Source organism: Ricinus communis, chromosome 5 (assembly GCF_019578655.1).
Source record: "Ricinus communis isolate WT05 ecotype wild-type chromosome 5, ASM1957865v1, whole genome shotgun sequence".
In the NCBI taxonomy this organism is placed as follows: domain Eukaryota; kingdom Viridiplantae; phylum Streptophyta; class Magnoliopsida; order Malpighiales; family Euphorbiaceae; genus Ricinus; species Ricinus communis.
Window position 1 is genome coordinate 16,904,081 of NC_063260.1, and position 25,382 is coordinate 16,929,462.

Sequence of the window (25,382 nt, forward strand, 5' to 3'; positions counted from 1 at the left end):
TCGGCTCTGCATTGAGCTGATCGGCTCTAGGGCTTTGGTTGGCATTTTTGGTAGTTTCTTCCTCAATTCGATCGCCTCAGAGCTAATCCCACATGCATAGTAGATAAAAAATCAATTGAAAACGTGTAAAATTAAATAGAAAACATAAAAAGAACATAAAATCAACTAACAAACCCTAAAAAGATCATGCAAACCCTAAAATACTTAAACTAATATTAAAAAAATGAAAAAAATATAAGATTTTGATCATGCAATCCTAAAACATTTAACCATAAACATGAATGAATTATGGATCTAATCTAAAACCCTAATTATGTTACAAATCATTAGAAAAAAACACAATCAAAACCATACATGTTCTTATTATTAGATTCAATTTCGTGCAATGTTCTTATTATCATATTCAATTCCCAACAATATTATAACATTAATCAAAAAGACCTATTCTAATCACATAAAACATATAAATGAATAAAAATAAAATCTAATCATGTTTCTAGGAAAGCATAAAAGAACTAGTTTTGGAAGACGATATGGATGATGGTGGATGTGAAGGGAGAACCCTCAAGTTATCACCATAGTTGGTTGTTTTGTGAGTCTCAAGAGACGATGATGCAGTTAAATTAAAGACCGATTGGGGACCTAGTGCTACTTAGGATATGAAAGAGCTTCTATCATTCTTGAAAAACTTTCTAATTCTCTTAGTTCTTTCTTAGTATCTCAACTCTCTATATCTTTTTTCTCAAAAAGTGTATCGACTGTCAATTGGTCTCCTCCCCACCTGACCTAAGAGTTAAGTAGTATTTAAAGACCTAGAGTTTGGAAAATCCTAGGAATATATCGATATGCTTTAAGCATTTTAGAGATTATGTTTGATATAATGAAATAAAATCCCTTATTTATCACTAAGACCCTTTCTAGAAAGTCATTTAGGAAGTTAAAATGCCAAAAAAGGACGTCGAATTAAGAAAACTATGAATCAGTACTGTGTGGAGCCGGTCGGATCTGAAGAGCAAAAGTTTGAAATTTTTTTGCAATTTAGTCCCTAAACTTGTGATAATTATTATTTTGACCTTTAAACTTCACTTTTCTTAACAATTAAACCTAAATTGATTTCAGAAAGGTAATTTTGATTAGATTAAACTCAATCCTAACCTCAGATTTGGTCGTCCTCGTCTCACGAGACTCTAGAAAGGCAGTAACTTTCATTATAGGGTTCTTCATAATTACTTCGATATCTAGATTCAGAAAATGGGTATTGACAACTGCCCCTGGTTTATCAAAATTTATAAGATGTAATGCGATTAAATTAATTAAGATAAATCATAAACATCAAGGATAAAGTAAAAGGATATCTTAATAAGTTGTAGAGACCACGACCCGTAAGCTCAAGAAGGATTTTGATTTGGTGTGGGGATCATTGTCACGACCCCACCCGTGGGCCCGTGACCGGCACTAGGGAATGGGTAGGCGTAAGGCCACCGAAACCCGTAGTAAGCCTGACACTCACTGACTTAAACAAATTTCATCTCAAATTAATATTATTAAAGCCATAAATTAACTTAATAGTTATATTCTACATAAATACTTCGGTCAGCCAGAAAAATTAGGCGAGACCCGAAACTCATAAAATTTACAATTGATACATCTATTATTACTACTGCGGAGAATCTAAGATTTTTTTACAATTTGACATACAAAATCAAACACATCACCCGATGATGAAAGAGTCGGGTTACTGAATAAGAGTCGCGGGAAGACTAACAGTCACGCATCTGAAAAAAGTAAATGGAGACTGTCAGTCTCGAGAGTGAGCTAAAATCATATATCTAAAAACAGTTTCGAACATCTCAATATCACCTTATTTGACTTTAAAATAATTAATAAGTCATGCTAACCATATGTATTATGTTAAAACATATGTGTCATGCCATGCTTAAACAAAAATTATTCCATATGCAACGGGACGGAGCACTTCAGTAGAACCCTAATCCCAACTCTAACATCTCGATTTATTTCAACACTTATGTCTCAACTAACCTCAACTCTAACATCTCAAAACTCTCATTCCAACAGGACTGGCGCTCAGAGAGCAAAGCTCGACCAGGGACCTTACCTCCAGTCCGGTCACTTAACTCTCAACCTTAGCCTTTCGGCTCTCTTATCCAATAAGACTGGCGCCCAGAGAGCAAAGCTCGACCAGGGACCTTACCTCCAGTCTGGTCACTTAAATTTCCAAATAAGCCAGCGCCCAGAGAGCAATGCTCGACCAGGGACCTTTACTCCGGCAACCACACTCTACTAAGCCCAGAGAGCGATGCTCGACCAGGGCAGGTCCTAATCTTTCTTTCTTAAAATTTTACCTATTTACCCTTTCCCTATCTCTCTCAGATTTATATTAGAACACTCATCCAACACTTATGTTCTACTGCCGTCCCATCCTGAGTCATCATGCAATATTAGAATTGGTGATAAAGGAAAACATATTTAAATAGTAATTAAAAGTATCATGCAAATAACAATAATAATTAAATGAAAAATTAAAATTTGTAAATAAATAATCACAGTAGCAAATCAAATTTTACGCATGACACATGCATAAGCGATATATGACTTTAACTCACAGGTTTGGCGACCTCCTAACTCTGCTTCGGTGCCTCGGTTGGAGCGAGCCGAACAAACAGACTATCTAGTCACGGAAAACAATTTATCAAAACGCTGAATCAATTGATCATTAATCCTAGGTCTAGACTCCTAGGACTGACTGTCTAAGAATCTTGACTCGGGAGAATTCTACCGAAAATCCGGCAAAACCTCCCCTACAACATGGACATTACCCCCTGTAAAAACGAGTCCAGGACCTGCCAGAAAAACACTTCAAATATCCAGAAATTCAAACAACGGGAGTCGGGTCCCCAAACTTCACTATTTCCCGGCTCCGCCACACAACACAAAATACGAGGTAGGCAAACTGACAAACGATTATTTTTTACTCACAAATATCAAATACTCAACATAAAATAATAAGCACAAATTTTAAATCAAAGGATTTCCAAGATCAACAGCCAAAGAAAATTACCGAGACGCTCGGTCGACTCGCCTCCAGCCGCCGAAGTCCGATCGACAATCCGAACACACCATCGGACTCACAACGACGCGCTGATAACGATCCTCACTTCCGATTTTTCGATCTGACACCCGATCATCCATAGAGATTTTTGGACGATCACGGGCGTCGATTCGCAAACGAAGCCCGATCGCCACGAAACCGGTGCCATTACGAAGCTTGAACTGAGGAGAGTCGGGATATATCCTCCGATCGTCCATCCTTCGCCGGAGCTCGCCGGAAAAGCCCAAAAAAACGCGATTGCCCCCTACTATCTCTCCACATCGGATCTTCCGTCTCCGGCCACCACAGGCGTTGCCGCTGCTGCCAAAAGAAAGCTCTCTTCAAGGGGAGCTGATCGGCTGAAAAAGGCGCCGGAAAAGGCCGAACGGCAGCCGCCACACGTCGATTCCTTGGTCTGCCAGCCGCCCACTTTGTCGTCCGGCGGAAGGACACCGCCCCACGCAGCTCTCTCTCTCTCTCTCTTCCTCTCTTCTTCCTCGATTTTCTTTCCCTTCAATATCGACATTTGACCCCTGAACTTTTCCTTATTACAATTTGGTCCCTCAACTTTCTTAATTACTTACAATTTCACCCAGCAGAATTCCAATTTAACCCCTAAACTTTCTTTTATCCTTTCAATTAAACCCTTAACTAATTAATTTGGGCCAAATCCGAATTATTGAAAATATATAATTACAAAAATACCCCTAACCGACATATTTATTTACAAAAATACCAAACTCACAAATTTCCATTAAAACCCCATAAAAATAAAATTATACTTTCAATCCTTATTCTAAAATAAATTTCCAATTTAAAATTTAATACTACTAATCAATTATAATACCAATTTTCCCAAAAATTCTTTTATAAACATCCCTTACAATTTCTATCATAATTTTCCAATATATAAATTTTACTTATATAAATATGCAATTGGAGAAAATTTGAATAACCAAAATATAATCATTTCTCAAATAGTTTACTTAATTAACTCCTTAAAAATCAAACTAATTGGATATGGAAAATAACTCATTTATTTGATTAATATTAAAATTTTCATTAAATCATTTTAAATTAAACCCAATAAAAATGAAGCTAAAATTAACTTAAATAAAAACTCATTATTAAATATATAAAAATTCCGGGTGTTACAATCATTGCCTGCTTGAGTCTTGAGGACTTGCTTAGTTAAATTTAGGAACCATGACCGTTGATGTGGGAACTACGCCTATTGACTCGGGACCCATGCCTCTCGATTTGGGAGCCACACCCACTAACTTGGGAACCACACTGTTGATATAGGAACTAAACTCATTGATATGGGAATCATGGCCATCGAATTGGGAACCACACCCTTTGATTTGGAAACCATGCCCGCTGATTATTTGCAGAGCTTCCCTTCAGCCATTTTTATAATTTTACCACTTTGGGTCAATTTGGTAATTTTCCACTTCTAGGTGCTTTTAGTTAGGAATTTCCTGCCTCAGGATGCGGTCTGATTCATTTGATGTTTTATAGAGGATATGTTGACACTTAATCTGCTTAGGGGCTAAAATGTAATTTTAATGGGTCAGGGGCTAATTTTGTGATTTTTTAAAAATCTACACCTCCGGATGCAATTTGGTCTTCCATACGTTTTTTGGAGACTTGTATTGGTATTTTATCCATTTAAGGACTAAGATATAATTTTAATAAACCGAGGGCCTAGATGGCACTTTTGACCTCTCCCTTGGACCCATATAAGGCCTCCACATCCATTCATAAATCACTTTACCTTTGTCCTTTTGTTTTCTTTCAAGTCCCTTTTTGCTTTTTCTTCAATTCTTCAACCGTTCTTTTAACCAAATCTCATGAAACTAGTCTTGAAATGGCGGCCTCATCATCAAGATTCTCAAGACGCACTTTGATCGCACTGAATTGGGAATTCTCACCATTGATTTCTCGCCAAAACAACTTAGAGCTTATAAAAGGAGATGAGATCCTCCTTTTGACAAAATTGAACACTCACCAAGCGTTTTCGACCATCAAAGAGGTATTTTTTCAGCTTTAGACTTTGTTTCCTGTCACTTACATATTATATACATGCGTTATTTATTCAAAATAAGCTTAATTTTTAAAAAATGTGTGAAAAGACCGTGCCGTAACCGTCCCCGGCCTATCAAAATTACACTTTAGTCCTTAAATGGACCAAGTACTAATACAAGTCCCAAAAAAAACATATGGAAGGCCATATTGCATCTTAGGATGGAAATTTTTAAAAATTTACAAAATCGGTCCTCGGCCCATTAAAATTACATCTTAGCCCCTAGACAAACTAAGTATCAACATATCCTCGAAAAAACATCAAACGAATTAGATCTCACTCTGAGTTGGGAAATTCTTAATTGAAAGCACTCAAAAGTGAAAAATTATCAAATTGACCTTAAATGGTGAAACAGCTAGGGGAAAGTCTCTACAAATATTAAATCAACGGGTCCAGTTCTAATTTCAACGGGTGTGATTCACATATCAACGGGCGTAGTACCCACATAAACGGGCGTGGTTTCTAAATCATTAGACGTGGTTCCTAAATTCAAGTAGGCGGAGACGTCAAAACTTAAGCGGGCGTGGTTCCCACATCAAATGAGCAATCAAATCCGAGCTTATAGGGCGTGGCTTCTACAGCTCATAAAGATATCTTTTTTTATTGTATCCTTGATATTATGATTTGTCTCAATTTATTTAATCGCATTACATGCTTATAAATTTTGACAAACCGAGTGTAGCTGTCAACACCTATTTTCCATATCTAAATATCGAGGGAATTATGAAAAATCCTATGATGAAAGTTACTGCCTTTCTCGGGTCTTAAGAGACGGGGGATAGGCGAATCTGAGGTTAGGGTTGAGTTTAATCTAATCAAGATTACCTTTCTTAAATCAATTTGTTTAATTGTTAAGAAATGTGAAGTTTAAGGGTCAAAATGATAAATTTTGTAAGTTTAGGGATTAAATTGTAAATATTTATAAACTTTTGCTCTTTAGAGCCAATTGGCTCATCATAAAGCCGAATCAGTTTTGTCCATAGCCGATTAGCTCTACATAGTGTCGATTCTTTTTTTTTATCCGACATCGTTTTTTAGCATTTTAACTCCAAAAAGACTTTCTAAAAGGGTTTTATTGATAAATATAGGATTTCATTTAATTTTATCACATATAATCTCTAAAGAAACTTAAAGCATATCAATTTATTCCTAGGGTTTGAAATACTTAACTCCTATGTCTAAGGGGGAGGAATCCTAAGTTATTAGCAATTGATACACTTTTTTGAGAAAAAAGATACAGAGAGTTGAGAAATTAAGAAAGAACTAAGAGAACTAGAAAGTCCTTTGAAGAGAATGACAAAAGCCTTTTCATATTCCAAGTACACTAGATCCTCAACTGATCTTCGATTCAACTGCATTATCGTCTCTTGAGACTCGTAGAACAACCAACTACGGTGACAACTTGATGGTTCCCCCACATCCGCCATTATCCATATCATCTTCCAAAACTGGTGGGATTGGTTCCTGGATGATCAAATCGAGGAAGAAACTGCTAAAAATGCCAACCAAAGCCTTAGAGCCGATCGACTCTACATCCATAGTCAATCGGCTTAGCACCCCAAAACTCTAAATTTCGGCCATTTATGGATTTTTTATGTATTTGTCAAATTATTTATGTTATGTACTTAGGTTTAGGTGTTTTTCTTTTCCTTCTTTTAGTTGTAGGTGAGTTGTAATAGCTATATTTACTTTATGTATTTTATCTTTTGCTTATTTTTGTTTGTTTACTGTATGTTTAAATAAGGAAAACATGATTAATTAACTAAAATGGGGCATATAGACTTAGGCCTAAAAACTAAACCTAGCATGAAAACTATAGTCTATTAGCTTAATTAAGATGGTAATTAGACTTTAATCTAAAATCCATATAGACTTAGTGGACTTTGTCATACTTAGTTAGGTTAAAATTGGGCCACATTAGATTTAGGGTCATTCAATTAGGCCTCTCCTTAAAAGTAATTAATTAGGCTTAACAAATTTGATTATTAAAATATAACATATAATTAGGCTAGACTAAGGTAGGCCTTGTACATAATTAACTTGTAAATTAGGTTAATAACTTTGAATATTGGATTGGGCTTTAATAAAAATGCTAGATTTAGGTAGACCTCACATACTGTCGTGTTTGATGTGTAGAAATATTATACTGCATTTATAAGGAATAGCCCATTAAATACTAAAATTAAAGATAGATATACACAAATAAGGAAGTTGGCTTCCAGATTCATTTTTGGATTTGTGATGTACAGTTCCTTATAGAATCAAGAAGCATCACTCATTAGTAAAAGTGTTCCGATCACCCGGATTCTACTCTCATCTCCGCACTAGTCTTTATGACTAGTTAGCATGTTCCCGATTAGATTGAAAACTCTTTTAGTGTAGTAGTTACTAAAGACATTTGAATGTGCGCCAAAACCGCCGCCCACTCTAGCGTGTGTAAAAGTAGACACCATATTATAAGTATTTTAATGTAATATTTATAATATTGTCCATAAAATATAAGATTACCATATAAGATGTTTAAAAGTGAAATTAATTATTTTTTAGCCAATTGTCTTAAAGAAAGAATGTATTAAGAGAAAAAAGTAGAACATCATTATTTATATATACTTTAAATAAAAGAAAGTTAATATCATAAATATTAAATTTAAAATACTAAAAATTATAGTTAAATTCTTTGCGAATATAAAAGTGCATAAATATATATAATTATTTTAGCATTAGAAATCAAGTTTCAAGATAAATTAAAATTAAAATTAAAATATACAACTACATTGTAAAAAATTAATATAAATTGGAGAAAAAGTTAAATAAAAAATACATAAAGAAGAAAATTATTTATAATAATATCATAGTAATTGTAAAATAAATTAAACTATGAAAGATTATTATTATTGAAAGGGAAAAAAATAACTAATTGTAACTATGTTTCTATAAGAAATTTGATAATGTCATTTTCTTAATTATTTTAAATGACAATACTAGTTATAAATAATAAAAAAATTATATAGTTTCAATTGAATATAAAACATCTCGATTTGTATATGGTATTTTTATATTTTAATGCTTAAAGTTATATTTTTGATAAATATATTTATTTTTAATATAAAATCTATTTTTGTGTATAATTTTATAATTTATTTATTATTTTATTAATTAATAAGTTATAATAATAACAAATAACATATTGAGTATGTTTTAATATTATATTATATTAATTTTTTAATAACAATTTTAATTTAAAAGTAATATTTTTTCTTAGATTGTATCCAGTAATAAGTTAATTTTTATATAATAATTTTTAATTTTAGGAAAAGCAATATTATTATATTTATAATATTAATTTATATAATATTAAAGAATTAATCAATAATTTTAAAATAACTTTATATTATTATACTATCGAATTTAAAATAATTAAAATTAAAAATGATATTTAAAAATTTTATTTTATTATTATTTTAGAATATTATAATAATATTAAATATTAAAAATTATTAAATTTAATTTTTATGTATGGATAAAAATGACTAATAGAATGTAGTTAACAAACAGATTCTTAAAATAAATTTAATAAAAATGGATAAGATTTATTCTCAACACTTTTTTTAGAGAAAAAGAATAAAGAGGGCAGAAAGTTGAGTATAATGAGGTGGTGGAAGCAGAAGAAACAGAGAATGAAGAGAGAGCGGTGGGTGCGGCCCACGTGCACTCCCCACCTGCGACAGCTCCTGAATAACGCAACCCAAAATCTCATCCAAAATCCTAAATCTACGTAATCATCTCTTTCTTATTTCCTTTTATTTTTATTTTCGTTGGTTAAATTATCAAAACCATTATTAAAAAATAAAAAGAAAAGAGTTGAACTCGCCACCAACTTTTGTTCCATTGTTTGGTAAGCACTTAGTAAACGAACTGTCTCTCCTCTCTCTCTATCTCAACGGATTTTCCAAAGTCTCTATCAGGTACGTATAATCACAGATCAAACGGTTTCGTTTTAATCATCAGTACATTCAATTTTTTTATTTATAATTTGGTTTTACTTTTCAGTTCATTGAATTTTCAAAAGTCAAAGGAAGCAAATGCAAGCATCATCAATGTATGCAATTAAAGGTGGCTTAGGCACTGGTTTTCACTTTCAGCCACTTAACCGGAGGATTAGGAACTCTAATCATACTTCATTTACATCACTATCTGATTTTAAGAAGAATCTTTGCATGACTACTAGTAGTAGGGATAGTAACCGGATCAGTTGCTGCGGATTGGGTGCTGTTGATTCGGTTTCCATGGGGACTGAACTGGTCCGAACCGCTTTTTCTCGCTCTCGGTTTCCGGTTAAGGCTATGGCTTCCGGTTAGTTAGTTAGTAGTTTAATTGATCTATGATTGTTGTTTTTTAATTGTTTGTATGTAAAAGAAAATGATGCTTAGACGTGGCATTTGAATTTGAATTTGAATTTGAATTGTAGATGGAGATATTGAAGAAGCTACTCCTATTATTAATCCACCCCAAAGAAAGTCTACCGGAACTGTTTTGCCATTTGTGGGTGTTGCTTGTTTGGGAGCTATTTTGTTTGGTTATCATTTGGCGTAAGTTATCTTTCTATATACAATTGTGATATGTGTTTTTAGTTAAGCGATCATGATTATATGTTTTACATTGTTTTTTTTCACTTGAATTAAAGAGTGAGCTTTGTTGTCGTTGCTTTTTAGGGTGGTGAATGGCGCACTTGAGTATCTTGCTAAGGATCTTGGGGTAGCTGAAAACACTGTCTTACAAGGCATGTTGAAGTTGCCTTCTGATGCATTTGCTCTTTTAGGCCTTGTTTAGAATAAATCATCTCTGAGAATTTTGACTTCTTGCAAAATTATGTTAATTTTATATGATTTTATTTCTTTGAAAAAGCTTAGGTGTTTCTAAAGTTGAAAGAATTGAATTCTGGCAAGCAACTACTTACATGATCAGATATCATGGTTTTCTTTTTCTTTTCCTGGTTCAATCATCAGTACTACATAGCTTATGGTTTTCCATATTGTAACATTAAGCAGGATGGATTGTTAGCACGCTACTTGCTGGTGCCACTGTTGGTTCATTTACTGGGGGAGCCTTAGCAGACAAGTTTGGCAGAACAAGAACTTTTCAATTAGATGCAATTCCTCTAATAATTGGAGCATTCCTTACGTAAGGCCTTTCTCATTGAGTTGTGGTCCTTTAATATGCATTCCTACACCTAATATTACATTTTCTTAAATACTTCCAGTACTACAGCACAAAATGTGCAGACTATGATAATTGGCCGTCTACTTGCTGGTATTGGAATTGGCATATCCTCTGCCATTGTGCCTCTTTACATATCTGAGGTTGAAATTCATCCAAATTTGAGGTCATTGCGACTGTCGATAATTTTGCAAGGGTTAATCTCTGTGTTTCTTGATTGGCCAGATCTCACCAACTGAAATCCGTGGTGCACTGGGGTCTGTAAACCAACTTTTCATTTGTATTGGAATTCTTCTGGCTTTGGTGGCTGGATTACCATTAGCAGGAAACCCCATATGGTATGTGTAGCTTGCATTTTCTTGTGTTGGTTTCCCACTCAATTTCTATATTAAATCATCATGATGCATTGATGGCTCTTTGCAATGCTGATTTCAACATCGTTTATAATGCTGTTCCCAAAATCTAAAGTGACCCATGCTAGAAAAGGTGAAATAACATATAGTATTCTTGACTTCATATGCATGATTTGCATGTACCAAAATTTTTTCAATAGGCTTGCAAGTTTAGCAATGTTCTGAATAAATTCTTGCTGCAAATGAACGAAGTAGTAGCACAATATTAGACTGATGCTAAGTTGTTAGGTCAAATATGCTCTTGTTGACCTTATTTGCATGACATTTCTTTTTCTTAGTGGTGCTCACTGAGTGAACATGAAATTATAAATTCTAAGTTTGGCATGACTTTTTGACATGGTAGAGAACCTATTGAGAAGCTTGGAGTTTTTAGCATGAAATATTGCTTTCTTAAATGTAGGAAATAGTCGAGATATTGAAGTTTTAAGAAAAACAAATTCTAAATGGCTTAAATGTATTGAACATTGTTTCTTTGTCAAACAATGGTTGTACTTCCGAATGTTAAATCCTATATGAGCATCAGCAAGCAGGATGCTTCCGGACATGGCTTTGGAAATAGCAAAAGAATAAAATACCTTTTTGTGGTTCTTTGAATTGATGAGGTCTGCCCTTATGCAGATTTCAGTTTCAATATGGTTGGAGATTCTAGGTAAACTCTCATATCCTTCATGAGACAAAGTGCATTTTTAAGCTTACGAGGCTAAATGTAATTATTTCTGTTCATACGGTGATTATCTCTTACTATTGTATTGGCCTTCTGCCATATGGTGGGGCAAGAATTGAATGGCATCAAGGATGTTTAGATTATGTCAGTGCTCATGTTGCAGCTGTGAGCTGAAGTAAAGGAAGAATACAGAGAACTATGTGTATGCCATCTTTATTTGGATGGAATACATGAATTTGGGATCTTAATATTGAGATTAGCAATTATAAACGGTTTATTTTATGTTAGACTGTTATATGCTTTTATTAAATTCTGAGGTAGCTCTGGAGTGCCCAGTGTCACTTAGTGGCTCAGGCTTTATGTAAGAGAATATTGGATATGGAATTAGTTTTTATTGAAGTTCATTTGATAGTATTTTCAGTTTAATTTATTTTTCTAGTGCATAGCATTGGAAATAACTGAAGAATCATTATTTATTTGCTTGACTTGAAAAAGAAAAATCTTAAAAGACTTTAGTAACCTTATAATTCCAGATAAGATTTTTTGTTGGATATAGAACTTTAGCTTTAAATGTACCTCTTTGATGATTCACGGAGATTTTTTGCTTGGACTTTATGCATAAGCCAAGTTGTCAAGTCACAAGAATGTATGCTTTGTTTACATTAACCAATGAAATTGATTGGTGGTGAGTTATGCTGTAAATTTTAATTATTCTCTTGCGTTGTTTTAGGCATGAATCATGTATTGATCCAAGCAAATAAATTGCATTTAAAATAACAGATAACAAGTTAAGTGTTCTTTCATGGATCATTTTCGCTTTACTTATTATCTGTTCCATATGCTGCCTGTTAGGTGGAGAACCATGTTTTGTATTGCAGCTGTCCCTGCTATTCTATTGGCACTGGGAATGGCATTTTCACCAGAAAGCCCCCGATGGCTTTTTCAGGTTGCCTCATTGGAGCCTTTAAATAATTTAATATGTGTTTCATTAACTATATATACATCTAACTATCTACAAGCAGAGAGTTATTGACCAAGCACATTGTCTTGCAGCAAGGAAAAATTGCTGAAGCAGAGAAGTCCATAAAGACGCTTTATGGAAAAGATAGAGTTGCCGAGGTTATGCTAGAACTATCATCTGCCGGTCAAGGTGGTTCTGCAGAGCCAGAGGCAGGGTGGCTTGATCTATTTAGCAGCCGCTATTGGAAAGGTACTTGTAGAGATCATGGGATGATGCTTCTTGTTGTCAGATGAAAAAAATTATAGATCTTAGGTTATTGAAATTGGACCATTTTGGACAATTGCACAAGAAAAGCTGGATGTTCCACTATGAAATCTCCTATAGCTCAAATATTTGTGAACATACTCATCGACTCACAGCTGTATTTACATAGTTATTGGCACATTAGTAAAAATATTGCTAATGAACCTCATCAATAGAGATGGTATGCAAATTTTATTTGTCTAGTCATTAACCTGGTTCTAGAAATCAGTGGTTTCAGATTGTGAATTGATAGTTGGAACAGTCAACTGCATTCTTACTTTAAAAACTCAAGTTCTTAGGAGTTTAATTGACTGGCTCATGCAATCCCTTTCTTATTATGCTGTTCTTGTAACTAATGAGTCCTATATATGATAGTTGATGAATATTTTTTCCCTGACTGATTTGCTGTGATGCAGTTGTAAGTGTTGGTGTGGCACTTTTCTTTTTCCAGCAGATGGCTGGAATAAATGCTGTGGTGTATTATTCAACTGCAGTGTTCCGCAGTGTTGGAATTGCATCTGATGTCGCAGCAAGTGCTCTTGTTGGGGCATCAAATGTCTTTGGTAATTGTCTTTCCCTTCTTTTCTGAAATCTAGCAATGACTCATTTCTTATCATGTTCTAACATGTCTGGCTTCTTCTAGGCACAACTATTGCATCGTCTTTAATGGACAAACAAGGGAGGAAAAGTCTTCTAATTACAAGCTTTTGTGGAATGGTATGACTACTTTAGGATAAAACTATGCTTAAACAGTTAATTCAATTGTGTATTGAATATTTTCTTTAATCAACGAATTTAGCTTAAAGTCCTTTAAAGCACATTATTCAGTCACATTTTGACTACACAAGTTCTTTTTTTTTTTTTCTGATTAAAAAGGATGGTTTTTATCTTAAATTCTGAATTTAAGCAAGGATGCCAAGTCTGATTTGTTTCCCTCAATGGTTAATTAGGCATTTTAAATTTGTTAGAATGCAGTGCTAGTATTCTTTTCCTCTTCCAGTTTTCTAGGTATAATGCCTGGTAACATGATATATACCAACTAATTACAAGTATATCATATTTCTTTTTCAGTTTGTAAGCATCTTCAGATTAAAGGGTTTCACATGCAAAAGCTCTTCATATTTATAGGATTTTCATGTGTCTGATACATATCCATTTTGTGTGCTTTGCTTGTGAAGGCTGTTTCAATGTTGCTGCTTTCCTTGTCCTTTACTTGGAAGGTCCTTGCACCCTATTCTGGCACCCTTGCTGTTCTTGGGACTGTTTGGTAACTTACCAATATTTCTTCCTGGGCTGTTGGAATACTTCTTTTGGTGTTTTCAATTGTTATCTGCCTTTGGCTTATGAAATCTGAATGGCTATAATCATAAAACAGCTATGTCTTATCATTTTCACTTGGTGCTGGTCCCGTGCCTGCTCTTCTTCTGCCAGAGATATTTGCCTCCAGAATCAGAGCGAAAGCAGTTGCTTTATCCTTGGGCATGCATTGGGTAAGTCACGAGCAAGACAAGTTTTCCTACTATTTTACAAGTGGTAATATTATAACCAAGTATTGATGGTTTAAGATTTCTTTTTGCTTCTCATGGCTGACCTTAGCATTTAGTTTCTCAAGAGAGAACAGAACATTACTTTTATCAAATAAAGCAATTAACTGGATTATAAAAGATGGTGACTGTAAATCAGATCATCACTTCCCTGCTGGCTCTAGATTTGTGCATTTGCAAATGTACTTTTGTACTGGAGTCCATAATGTTCATGTTTTGGCTCTGGTATGATAGGAGATAATCTGTTCCACAGGGGGTTGTGTAGGCTTGCACGAATTTCTATGTCTCAGTGCATATCCATATTCACAGTCCTTGCCCCAAAAATTGGTACAAGTTTTCAAATGCTTTATAATGACTTAGATTTTTTTTTTTTTTGTGTGGCAACAGATCTCCAATTTCTTCATTGGTCTCTATTTCTTGAGCGTCGTAAACAAGTTTGGGATCAGCACTGTGTATTTGGGATTCTCAGCCATCTGTCTTCTCGCCGTCTTGTACATAGCGGGTAATGTTGTGGAAACAAAGGGACGATCCTTGGAGGAAATAGAGCGCGCTCTTAACCCTGCAATTTGATTCCCTGCAATTTGATTCGAGTGTCTGTCGAAAGTGCGTAAGGTAATAATTCTGCTGCAGCTCTCCATTGACCTTAAAAGGAGATGGCACATTTTCTTTCTCGGATGTCCGCACTACTCAAGACATTACTAGGCTGCTTCCTGTGCCCCATTTTAGGGCCAAATGTTAAATCAGTTGTAACCAGCTTTTTCTGAACTGTCTGTTGTGTAATCTTGGAAATCGGAGTTGGGGCAGTGCTAAATGAGGCCATAGGAGCTGAATGGTAAATATCCTGATTGTTCATGCAGTCAATTTTGGCTGTGTGATTTTTGCACTTAATAAAACAGCTTTGCCAACATCAAATTGTTGTCTGGCTTCAAGCTAAAATTTATGGCCACAATATGACACAGATCATATGCAAATGCTACATGCTATAAAAGGCAGAAGTTGGCAGAATCGGACATGGAGACTTTTGGCCTATTGTTAACCCCAAGAGCGAATTTTGGAGGTCCAGAAAGCAGAATTCTCGCATGCATGGTTACATCTACATGTTAGCTTTCCTCTCCCACCTTTCCTTTGTGTCAAGCCTAAGCAAAAACAAGACATAAGATAACCATTAAGAAATGTAGAATCTGAGAATTAGTTGCAGCAACAAACATTCATTTGTGAAGAGCATTGCACTATTTTTGCTTTGTAGTGATAAAGAAAATGAACTAAACTTCTGAAAAGAATAACAAAAGTACATTGCAAATTCATGGTTCAGTTTTTATCCTACAGGGATAATGTAATGAATAAGTGAGAAAAGGCTGTTTCCAAATTCTTAAGCACTAAACTGTCCTGCCTGTCTCCTACAAGCATGTCACCTAAGTTTACTACTAAGGATTCCACCTCCGAGGAATGCATACTTGTAAGCATATATGATTCTCTCTGCATGCAAGAAAATCAGTACGCAGTGGCTAAAGGCAAAACATACCCCCAATATAATTTCTGGCGCTTCTTCGGTGCATGATCTGCCGCTACATTGTCTTGCTGTGAAGAGACATTGGTACTGTCGTGCTGGTTTTTCAAGTTGGTGACAGTTGAGCCTTCAATGCTTCTACCTGGATCTTTACCATCACTATGTTTGAGGTGTTTTCCATGGGATCTACAATTTTTATCTGAAATTCATACAAAGACATCAGTTACATAACAGATTATCCCATCTGATAAATGTAAAAACTAATTGAGAAAGGTACCTTCTAAATTATTATGAATCTTCGATTTTATCTTTAAGCGTCTCTTGTGCAGCTCCTACATAAAAAGAAAAGAAAAGAAAGAAAAGATCTTAAAAGAATTCCATATAAAAAAAGATCTTGAAAGAATTCCATATATATATCTATTGCAGAGGAGAAAGTCTTGGAAGTTGATACAAAGAGAACTGCTGAAGTAAGCACTAATAAACATTAACTTCCACCATTTAGAATGTCAAAACTTAGAAGTCCTACTCCATGATAGCAGTCCAAGAAATGCTTGTATAGATATTATAGAATCCTCAAGTCTAAAAAAGTTCCCAGAATTGGTTGACATATATATGCTATAAAGATAGCCTAACTAATTAAAAACATAAATACCAATTCTGAATTTAAATCCTCAAGTTTAGAATGTCTTAGTTGAAAACTTGCAATTCATTAATCTTTATTTCACCTAATGCCTTGAGTCCATTATTCAAAGATCCGAGTACATTATTCCACCCAAATTTTGTTTCTTTACATTCTATTACCCCCTAAAAAAAATTACGATCTTACAACATTAGGGACAGAGAAAAAAGAAAGCCTAAACTTTAGATATATATACACTATTCATCAGGACTGCCAAAAATTCTTTACCTATTAATAAACAGAACCCATTTGTTAAAACTTGGCAATTTCACAGTTCTCATATAAGAAATGGATTATTATTACCCTTTTCTTTTTTTCCATAATGTTTCACAAAAAAAAACAAAAAAGATGATACCCAATTGGAAAAACAGATTAGATTAAAAATATGGATTTTATACAATTAAGAAACATCTAAAAGAAAACTGATATATAAATGAGAGGAGGGTGGTGTAGTCGATCATACTTGGAGCTTGAAAAGCTGATCTTGCGATATACGCGAGTGCTTAAGACCAGGCTGCAAATATGGTGTGTATGATATTGCCGCTTCTCTTCTCTCATCTTCTCCTTTTACTTCTTCTTCACCTTCTTTACTCATTAATCTTCTTCTCCTTGTTTTGTCGCCAAGAAGATGCTCTGTGTCACAGGCAATTCTACAATCAAACGATGCGTTTTCAAGGCAATTTATGCCTCCACCCCGGTCCACCATGCACTGTGGGCCGGAAGCAGCGACACGAGCAGGAGACCGCTACTTGAGTTTTTCTTTTTCAAATTTGAGATTATAATAAAAATTAATATTACATAATTTAAAATTATATATTAAATAAATATTTTTATATTTATAAAAATTAATTTTTATCTTGATTTTCATAATTATTTTAAATTTAAATAATAATATAGATTAAATTTATAAATAAAATTAAATAAAATTTTAATATTTTATAATATTTTATAATGTTATGAATAATAATAAATTAAGTATTTTTAATCTTTTTTAAATTTTTTATACATACATTTAAATTTGAAAAATAATACATATATCAAAATATAGTAACACATGTTAACAAAATTTTATATCTCAAAACTTTATAGTGAAATATTTTTTTTCTACTTTGAAGAATTAAAAATCGATATACTTCTCGTAAGTCATAAAATAAATTATCTATTAAAGATTAATATAATATAATTTTTAAAAATTCTTTATATTCTAAAATTTTATATTATTAGTGAATAAAACTAAAATTTTATATGATTAGTAAAGGAAGCTAAAATTTATATTACTAGTGAATGAAACTAATTTTTTTGCATATTTGACAATTTAAGTATTTCATCGAAATGATAATTCTATAACCAAAGTATTATAATTTTATAATAGACATCAATATTCATCATTTATTGGATAATATTTATTGTTTATAGTAACTATATTCATTTTGTATTCATTCAATTTTTAAATATTCATTATTTTAGTGAGTGATGTTCATCATTTAAGATTTACATGTTCATGAATTTATTATTGTCAATTCAGTAGTTAAAACATTATATATATTTCTCAAATCACCATGAAATATTTGTTTAAGATGAAAATGATGTTGATTCTTTATGAAAGTTAGATTTATTATTTTTGTTATGCATATTGAAACAATGTTGTAATTGATATAATAAATATTCATCATTTATAAGCATAATATTCATTAGTTTATTAATGAACACCATATTCATTAATTTATTTAGACAGATATATATAATATAAACATAATATAAATCGTATTTACTCTTAGTAAATAAAAAAAATACGCCAAGCTAAAATTATTTTATAAATATTTATATTACAGTACAAATATCTTTTTAATAAAAATATAGCCCGAGGTGGAGGATATAAGGCTCCATTTCCAAAACTAGTACACATTTTAACCGAAATCGGAGTTGGCATTGTTTTATCATATGATTGGCCCAGCCCAATGGTCAAGCCGTAATTAATGCTAATTAGCCAAACACATCTCAATTTGTACAAAAAAAATTTAAACCTCTATACACATAAATTTATATACTCGGACTATTTTTGAACGTGTTTTATAGTAAGGTGGACGTGCATATATAAAATATATCAGCAAATTGATGTTAAATATTATATTTAGTTTATATAATTTTAATAAAATATTTATTTTTCTTTTTAAATTTTTTTTATATTTTATGATTTTTTAAAAAGTTATTTTTGGCCCTATATTTTTTAAATATTTCATAATTTTTATAAATATCTTTTTAGTTCCTCCAAATTTTTTAATATTTTATAATTTTTATAAAATATTTTTTAATTTCTCTAAAATCTTAAAAATATATTAATTTTTTAGATTTATCGTATATAACTAGAATTAATAAAAATCTTAAGGGTCATATATCAATAAAGAAAATTCTGATTATGAAAATAAAAATATAAATAAAGCATTTAAGTTTTCCATCTTGTTTTCTTTTTAAATTTTGCAAGCATAAAAAGAAAAAAAAAATTTAATAATTTCAATATCATTATTAAAACACATTATTGACCTTTATAAATCTAAAAATATGTATTTAAAAAATTTAGAAGCTTCAAACAAGTATTTTATAAAATTATATTAAATTTTTTTTGAATGGTTAAAACAGATAGTTTGCAAAATATAAAGAATTTATGAAGGGTCAAAAGGTGTTTTATGAAAGTCATAAGGACCAAGTATAATAGTTAATGGCAATTTTGTTGACATAGTCAACACACAGTGAATAGAATAGGCCTTTACGTCAGCATCGAGGGGTTTAAAAGTAATCAAATATACAAGTTTAGATGGTTGAAAGGTTTCTCTAAAATTTTAAAGCGATGTTAGGTTTTTCATGCAAGTTAAGGTGCCAATAGATATATTCAGCCTTATATATTTATTAAGGTAATTAATTCTAATGAATTATATCATATATACCCATATGCATGTAATATCTTGAATCTAAACAAATAGAGAAAATTTTATAGATTATCTATATTTTAAAAATAAGTATAAAAATACACTTTCTTTCTAAAAGTATATAATGGTGTTTTCATAAATATCTAGTTATATTTTATATACCTTTTTCATCTTCTTTGTTGGTTTTCCGGTCAAACGGCGACGTCAAGTGTTATCATGACTAAATAAGGTGCAGATCTTTATGTCATTAATTTGCCAGATCTATATTGTTTTCTGTAAAACAAAAGGTGAAAAGGAGCTAGCAATGTTGGAAAAACCTTATAGTTGGAGTTTGGGAAGCAAGGTGGCCCGACGAAAAGAGAAAATAAGAGAAAGAAATGACGATGAGAAGAGAGAAAAACAGGAGAAGAGAGAGGTATACGAGGAACAAAATGGATTTTTTTACGCAAAGTAAAAATTAGTTACAAATATTTTACAGATACTTAATGTACCATATTTTAGTAAACATATCTTTTGTTGTTGAACATTTTCTGAGTTGCATTCTGTTATTATTTTAAAATTTTAAGATACTTAAAATACATTATTATTTAGTAGAAAATAATAAATTTGATATTTTAACTTTTTTATTTTTTCTATTTTGGTCTAAACTATTTTATTTATTTAATTAAGTATTTGAACATGCTAAAAATATTCAATATAATATCTCTAGCCAATTTACATATTAAAATATCTAGATTTTGATGATAACAAAACTTTACAAATTTTTATATTATGTATATAGATTTCTAATAGTGACAAAGTGAATCTAATAAGATGACTGACAAGGTAGAAAGTTCCATCAGACATCTACCTTATTCAAAGATAATAACAGACGCTCCAAATAGAAGTCTATGTGTCAACAATCTCCATTTAGAAAAATGTGTATTTAGATATCTTATTAAATGGATCAAGTAAATTTTTCAAAATGAATTTCTTGCATACCATAAAATTTCAAATATTCTTCTGATTTTAAATCATGAAAAGATTTAATTTGATTTTCTCAAAATGATATAGAAAGCAAAAATTCTTATTCCCTTGATATCACATTTTTAGATATCTATTTTAGATCAGACATCCATTTGATACCTTTAAGTTATCTATTTGTTATCTAGCGTGACACATCATTTTCCACATACTTACATATTCCTCACATGTATTTAAATAGAAAATTTATATTAGGTGAAGTAGAAGCAACCACACACTATCAACTTTAGCTGTCTGCCACAGTGACAGGCTTTTTCTGACAGCTTTCTACTGACTGTTTATTGAAAGCTATAAAATGTGTCAAATGTCTAAATGAGCAGTTGTAAAAGTTCTCTAAAGAAAATTTTAAAAAGGTTTCTTTATGCGTGTATCTAAACTTTTTAAGAAATATTTTTAGCAACTAGTTTTTTTGTTACTCTATAAATAAAGGCTTCACATATCAAATCGATAAGGAAGAATAACATTTACTCTTCAAAACTCTCAAGAACCAAAAAGTCTTATCACGCTTCATCTTCATCTTCTATTCTTGAGTGTTTGCATTTATGATCTTTCAAAATCAATTGTCCCTGCATTAAAATTGCATCTGATCCATAAATTCTACTCATTTATATATATTGCTTTCAAGAGAGAAAATCTCTTTAGGTTTTCAAATGCTTTGTATTAAAGCTTGTGGTTGTAGGGTGACATAGCCTCCCTTCTAAAAGTGTATAAGAGGTCCATTTGTACCTAAGAAAGCAAGTGAGAGGCTGACGGAAGCCTGATAAATTTTGCAGGCTACTTAGAGAGAAGATATCTCAGACTGTATAAGGTGTCTTAGCATCATAACTGTCACGATCCGATCTGTGGCCCGTGACCGGCACTAGGGAATGGGTAGGCTTAAGGCTACCAAATCCCGTAGTAAACCTGACCATTCACTAACTCAAACAAAATGCAATCTGGACTCTGTCCATTGGCACTTTTCTATAATTAAACTTTGGCCATCAGATACTACATTTTAAATTTAGTCTGCCAATATAAATAGGCAAGATCTGAATTTACATAAAATTATAAAATGATAAATCTGAAATTTCTACTGCGGAGGTTCTAGAATTTTAAAAGTCAGACATACCAAAACGTTAGTTACTTTAAACTCGAAGATGAAGGAATTGGACTGCTAGATGAAAAGAACTGCAGAAAAGCTAACAACACTTGAAAAACAGTGAAAATGAGACTGTCAGTCTCGAGAGTAAGTTAAAATCATATACCTAAAAAACAAATACAAACACTTCAATAACATATTTGTTTAGTTTAAAATAAAATATTAAGTCATGCAAAAACACATGTCATGCCATGCTTCTTATAAAATGAATTTTACATACTACGGGACGGAGTACCTCAGTAGAACCCTAATCCCAATTACTAATCAGCCTTAGCTTTTCGGCTCTCTCGTTCCAACAGAACAGGCGCCCAAAGAGCGAAGCTCGATCAGGATCCTTAAATCTAGTATGGTAAATTTCTAATAAAGCCGGTGCCCAGAGAGCAATGGTCGACGACGGACCTTTATTCCGACAAACTCACTCTACTCAGCCCAGAAAGTTAAACTTGACCAGGGCAAGTCCTAAATTTACCTTTTTAAATTTACTTTTTACTATCTATCTTAGATTTATACCGGTGCGCACACAGTCCTGATGCAACCCATCAGGTGGCATGTTCTCCTGTCGTCTCATCCCGAGTCAACATACATTCACAATAGCATTGATGCAGAAAATGATACATATATGGATAGTAATTGAATAAATAATTAAAATACTAAATCATTTAATAGGAACTATTACGTAAAATCTTAGCATGACACATGTCAACAGATATATGACTTTAACTCATAATTCAGACAACCTCCTAGCTCTACTCCGATGCCTCGGGTGGAGCAAGCCGGACTGACGGATTTATCTAATCACGAGAATAATTCAATCAGAAAGAGTAAAACATTTGATAAATAACCCTAGGCCTAGACTCCTAGAATTAACTGTCTAAAAATTTCGACTCAAGTAAATTCTATCGAAAATTCGGCAGAACCTCCTCTAAACATGGACGTTTACCCCTAGTATAATGGGTCCAGGGCCTGCGAGAAAACACTTTAAATTTCCAACAATTTATTTAACGAGAGTTGTGTCACCAAGACTTCATTATTTTTCCCGACTCTGCCACACATGACAAATCACAATTATTGGCAGACAGTCCGACAATTTATTATTTCGACAAACAAACCTCATATAATTTTTCTAATGCTCGACGCAATAATTAATCACATAATATTTCTCAACAAACTCTAAAATCTACGGGCTAGAGAATTACCAAGACGCTTGATCACTCGATTGACTCGTCTCCAGCCACCGAAGTCCGATCAACGATCCGAATGTGCATACGGACTCGAAACAACATGCTAATGACGATTCCAGCACCTAATCTTTCGATTCGAGCCTCGATCATCCGTAGATATTTATGGACGATCTCGGCCATCGATTTTCAAATGGAGTCCGATCGCAGCAAAACTAATGTCGTTGGAAAGCTAGAGCTGAGGGGAGTCCGGATAATGCCCTCCGATTGGCCAAAGCTCGCCGGAACTCGCAAGAAAATACCCAAGATCCTGGTTGTCCCTACTTCTCTCTCCACCACATACTTCCAACTTCGGCCACCATTTGCGTCACTACCACCGCCGAAATGAAGCTCAAGTCGAGGGGAGTCGTTTGCCACCAAGAACAACGGCTACCGATGCCTTGAACACCACGCATGGTGGCAAGGAAAGCTACGGCTGCCTTCCTCGCTCCGACGCCTGTCGTCACTGTTCACAACCGCCACCGACACGAACGAGCTCGCCGACGGTACACCCCTAGTCTAGCCGCCGACCATCAAAGTCGACGCCTCCTTCCTCCTTCTTCCTCTCTTCTTCCTTCCTTTCTTCCTTCTTTCTTTCTTTCTTGTCCCTTCTCTTATCGACATTTGGTCCCTGAATTTTTACTTAATAACCATTTAGTCCCTCAACTTTTTAATTATTAACAATTTTACCCTGCAAAATTTCTATTTAACCCTCTAATTTTTCTTTAGCTTTTCAATTAAGCCCCTAACTATTTAATTTGGGCCAAATTACAATTATCAAAAATATAGAATTACTTATTTACCCTTGCTTTTAAATGTGAAATTACTAAAATACCCTTACCGACACATTTAATTACAAAAATATCAACCATAAATTTTTTTATTAAAATCCCAATATTAATAAAATTACATTTTTAGCCCCCATTTCAAAATTAATTGTCAATTTAACCTTAACACCTAATTTAACTTAAATAATTGATGTCTGCTACTCGTGTTAGCTACAATCTAAGGCAGTGTACCTATCGATGCAGTCTAGCACTAATGGCGAGTATCAAGGTCGTATTCCTCGGGAAAGCGAAAGCCTAGAGTTACTCCTTTGTTCTTTGTTATATTAACCTAAAATGGATGATGAATAAATTCTAAACTAACTATTAACTACGAGCTAAGTTCCGAGGGAGATGCAGGAGTAATTGATAAGTGAAATAATCAAGACAAGAAGATAAACCCAAAGAGAATCTAAACTAGTTGGCAATCAAACAAAAGATAAAGGATTGGTGAGTCTAATTATGCTACCCGTGGATTTATTCTTAATCAATTCGGTTTCTCTCTCGAGATAACCGAATTCCTAAACCTAATAACCTAAAGTTGGAATCTCTTCCTAACGATTGATTCTTAAATTAGCATTAAGCTTTAATCCGCCTCTATTAAGCTTTGTTAATTCTTAATCCGGCTAGTTAATTATCCTTATCTCTAAGCGATTATTAACCAGTTCTTGTTATTCAAAGTTCCAATTGCCAAACGGATTTCTCAATCTCATAAAGCAATCTAAACATCATAATTCACAACGTCTCATGAATAATGCATAATCTTATTAACACTGAAAACAAGAAGAATACAAAACCAACTCAAACAATCCAACAATATAATATCAAACCAACATAGCAAAGAAATCCCAATGGATTTAATCAATTTAGCTAAATATGTTCATGTTTAAAACAATCTAGGAAATCAATTACAATGAAAGAATAATGAAAATAAAACATGTACACCCTTTTCTCTCGAATTGGATGAACAGCTCCAAATCTAGATCTACACTTTGATTAATCTCCCAAACTGCCTCTTGAATTGCTCCATTACTGTTTTGCACTCGGAATCTTACGATTCCGAGATTCTTACTCACTGCAACTCTCTCTCGCACTCAGTATTGTGCAGAAACCGAACCAGCCACTAGGGCTCAATGTCACTCTTTCTCTTTCCCCCTCTTTCTCACCCTAAAAAATTTGTTTTCCTTATATATTTTATTTCAACACGACCGTGGTCAAGCCAACATGGCCGGAGGCTAGGCCGTGCTGGCACTGTGGATCTCACCACTTAGGTTTTCACCATGGCCGTGCCCCCGCCGGTGCTAGCCACCATGGCCCGTGGTGGCCTCGAAAACTGTGCCCAAACCCTTATTTTGAAGACCAAGTTTCGATGGTTGGTCACGGCCGGAGACGGCCTTGACTCAGGCCGTGCTCAATGTGTGCAACGCGAGCTCTTGTCCGATCTTGATGAATTCTCGTCCATTTCCACACGTATTGATGTATAATTGCTTAAACAACGATGATGGTCCTATAAATGTTCCTGAAATGCAAAAGAACACAAAACACGGGTGATCTGGGAATAAAAGCACAATAATTGCTAAGAACATACGCAATAATATGCAAGCAAATATGTGTAAAACTATGCTTATCAAATTACCCCACACTTAAGCTATTGCTTGTCCTCAAGCAATTAACAACTCACCTCATAAAACTACAGTTAGCAATTCCTTTCAGTTTATGCCCCTAGTCCACAACAGAGATTATTCAACACATCTCAAAGGATACTCAATCATA

At 33.3% G+C, this 25,382-nt stretch overlaps 2 protein-coding genes across 2 annotated transcripts; one reads left to right on the forward strand and one right to left on the reverse strand.

Annotated features, from left to right (window-relative positions):
- The first annotated feature begins 8,861 nt into the window (after positions 1-8,861).
- On the forward strand, positions 8,862-15,209 carry LOC8261188 (plastidic glucose transporter 4). The gene is made up of 14 exons (XM_048374149.1): positions 8,862-9,160; positions 9,246-9,548; positions 9,664-9,784; positions 9,908-9,975; positions 10,244-10,376; positions 10,456-10,555; positions 10,638-10,750; positions 12,342-12,435; positions 12,543-12,699; positions 13,170-13,316; positions 13,397-13,470; positions 13,932-14,020; positions 14,129-14,243; positions 14,685-15,209. Exons 2-14 carry the CDS (start codon positions 9,278-9,280, stop codon positions 14,865-14,867), a joined length of 1,665 nt encoding a protein of 554 aa, XP_048230106.1. The 5' UTR covers positions 8,862-9,160; positions 9,246-9,277; the 3' UTR covers positions 14,868-15,209.
- On the reverse strand, positions 15,150-17,245 carry LOC8261187. The gene is made up of 4 exons (XM_002516688.4): positions 16,947-17,245; positions 16,082-16,136; positions 15,820-16,003; positions 15,150-15,433 (listed from the first exon to the last, which is right to left on the reverse strand). Exons 1-4 carry the CDS (start codon positions 17,187-17,189, stop codon positions 15,391-15,393), a joined length of 525 nt encoding a protein of 174 aa, XP_002516734.1. The 5' UTR covers positions 17,190-17,245; the 3' UTR covers positions 15,150-15,390.
- Positions 17,246-25,382: the final 8,137 nt, after the last annotated feature.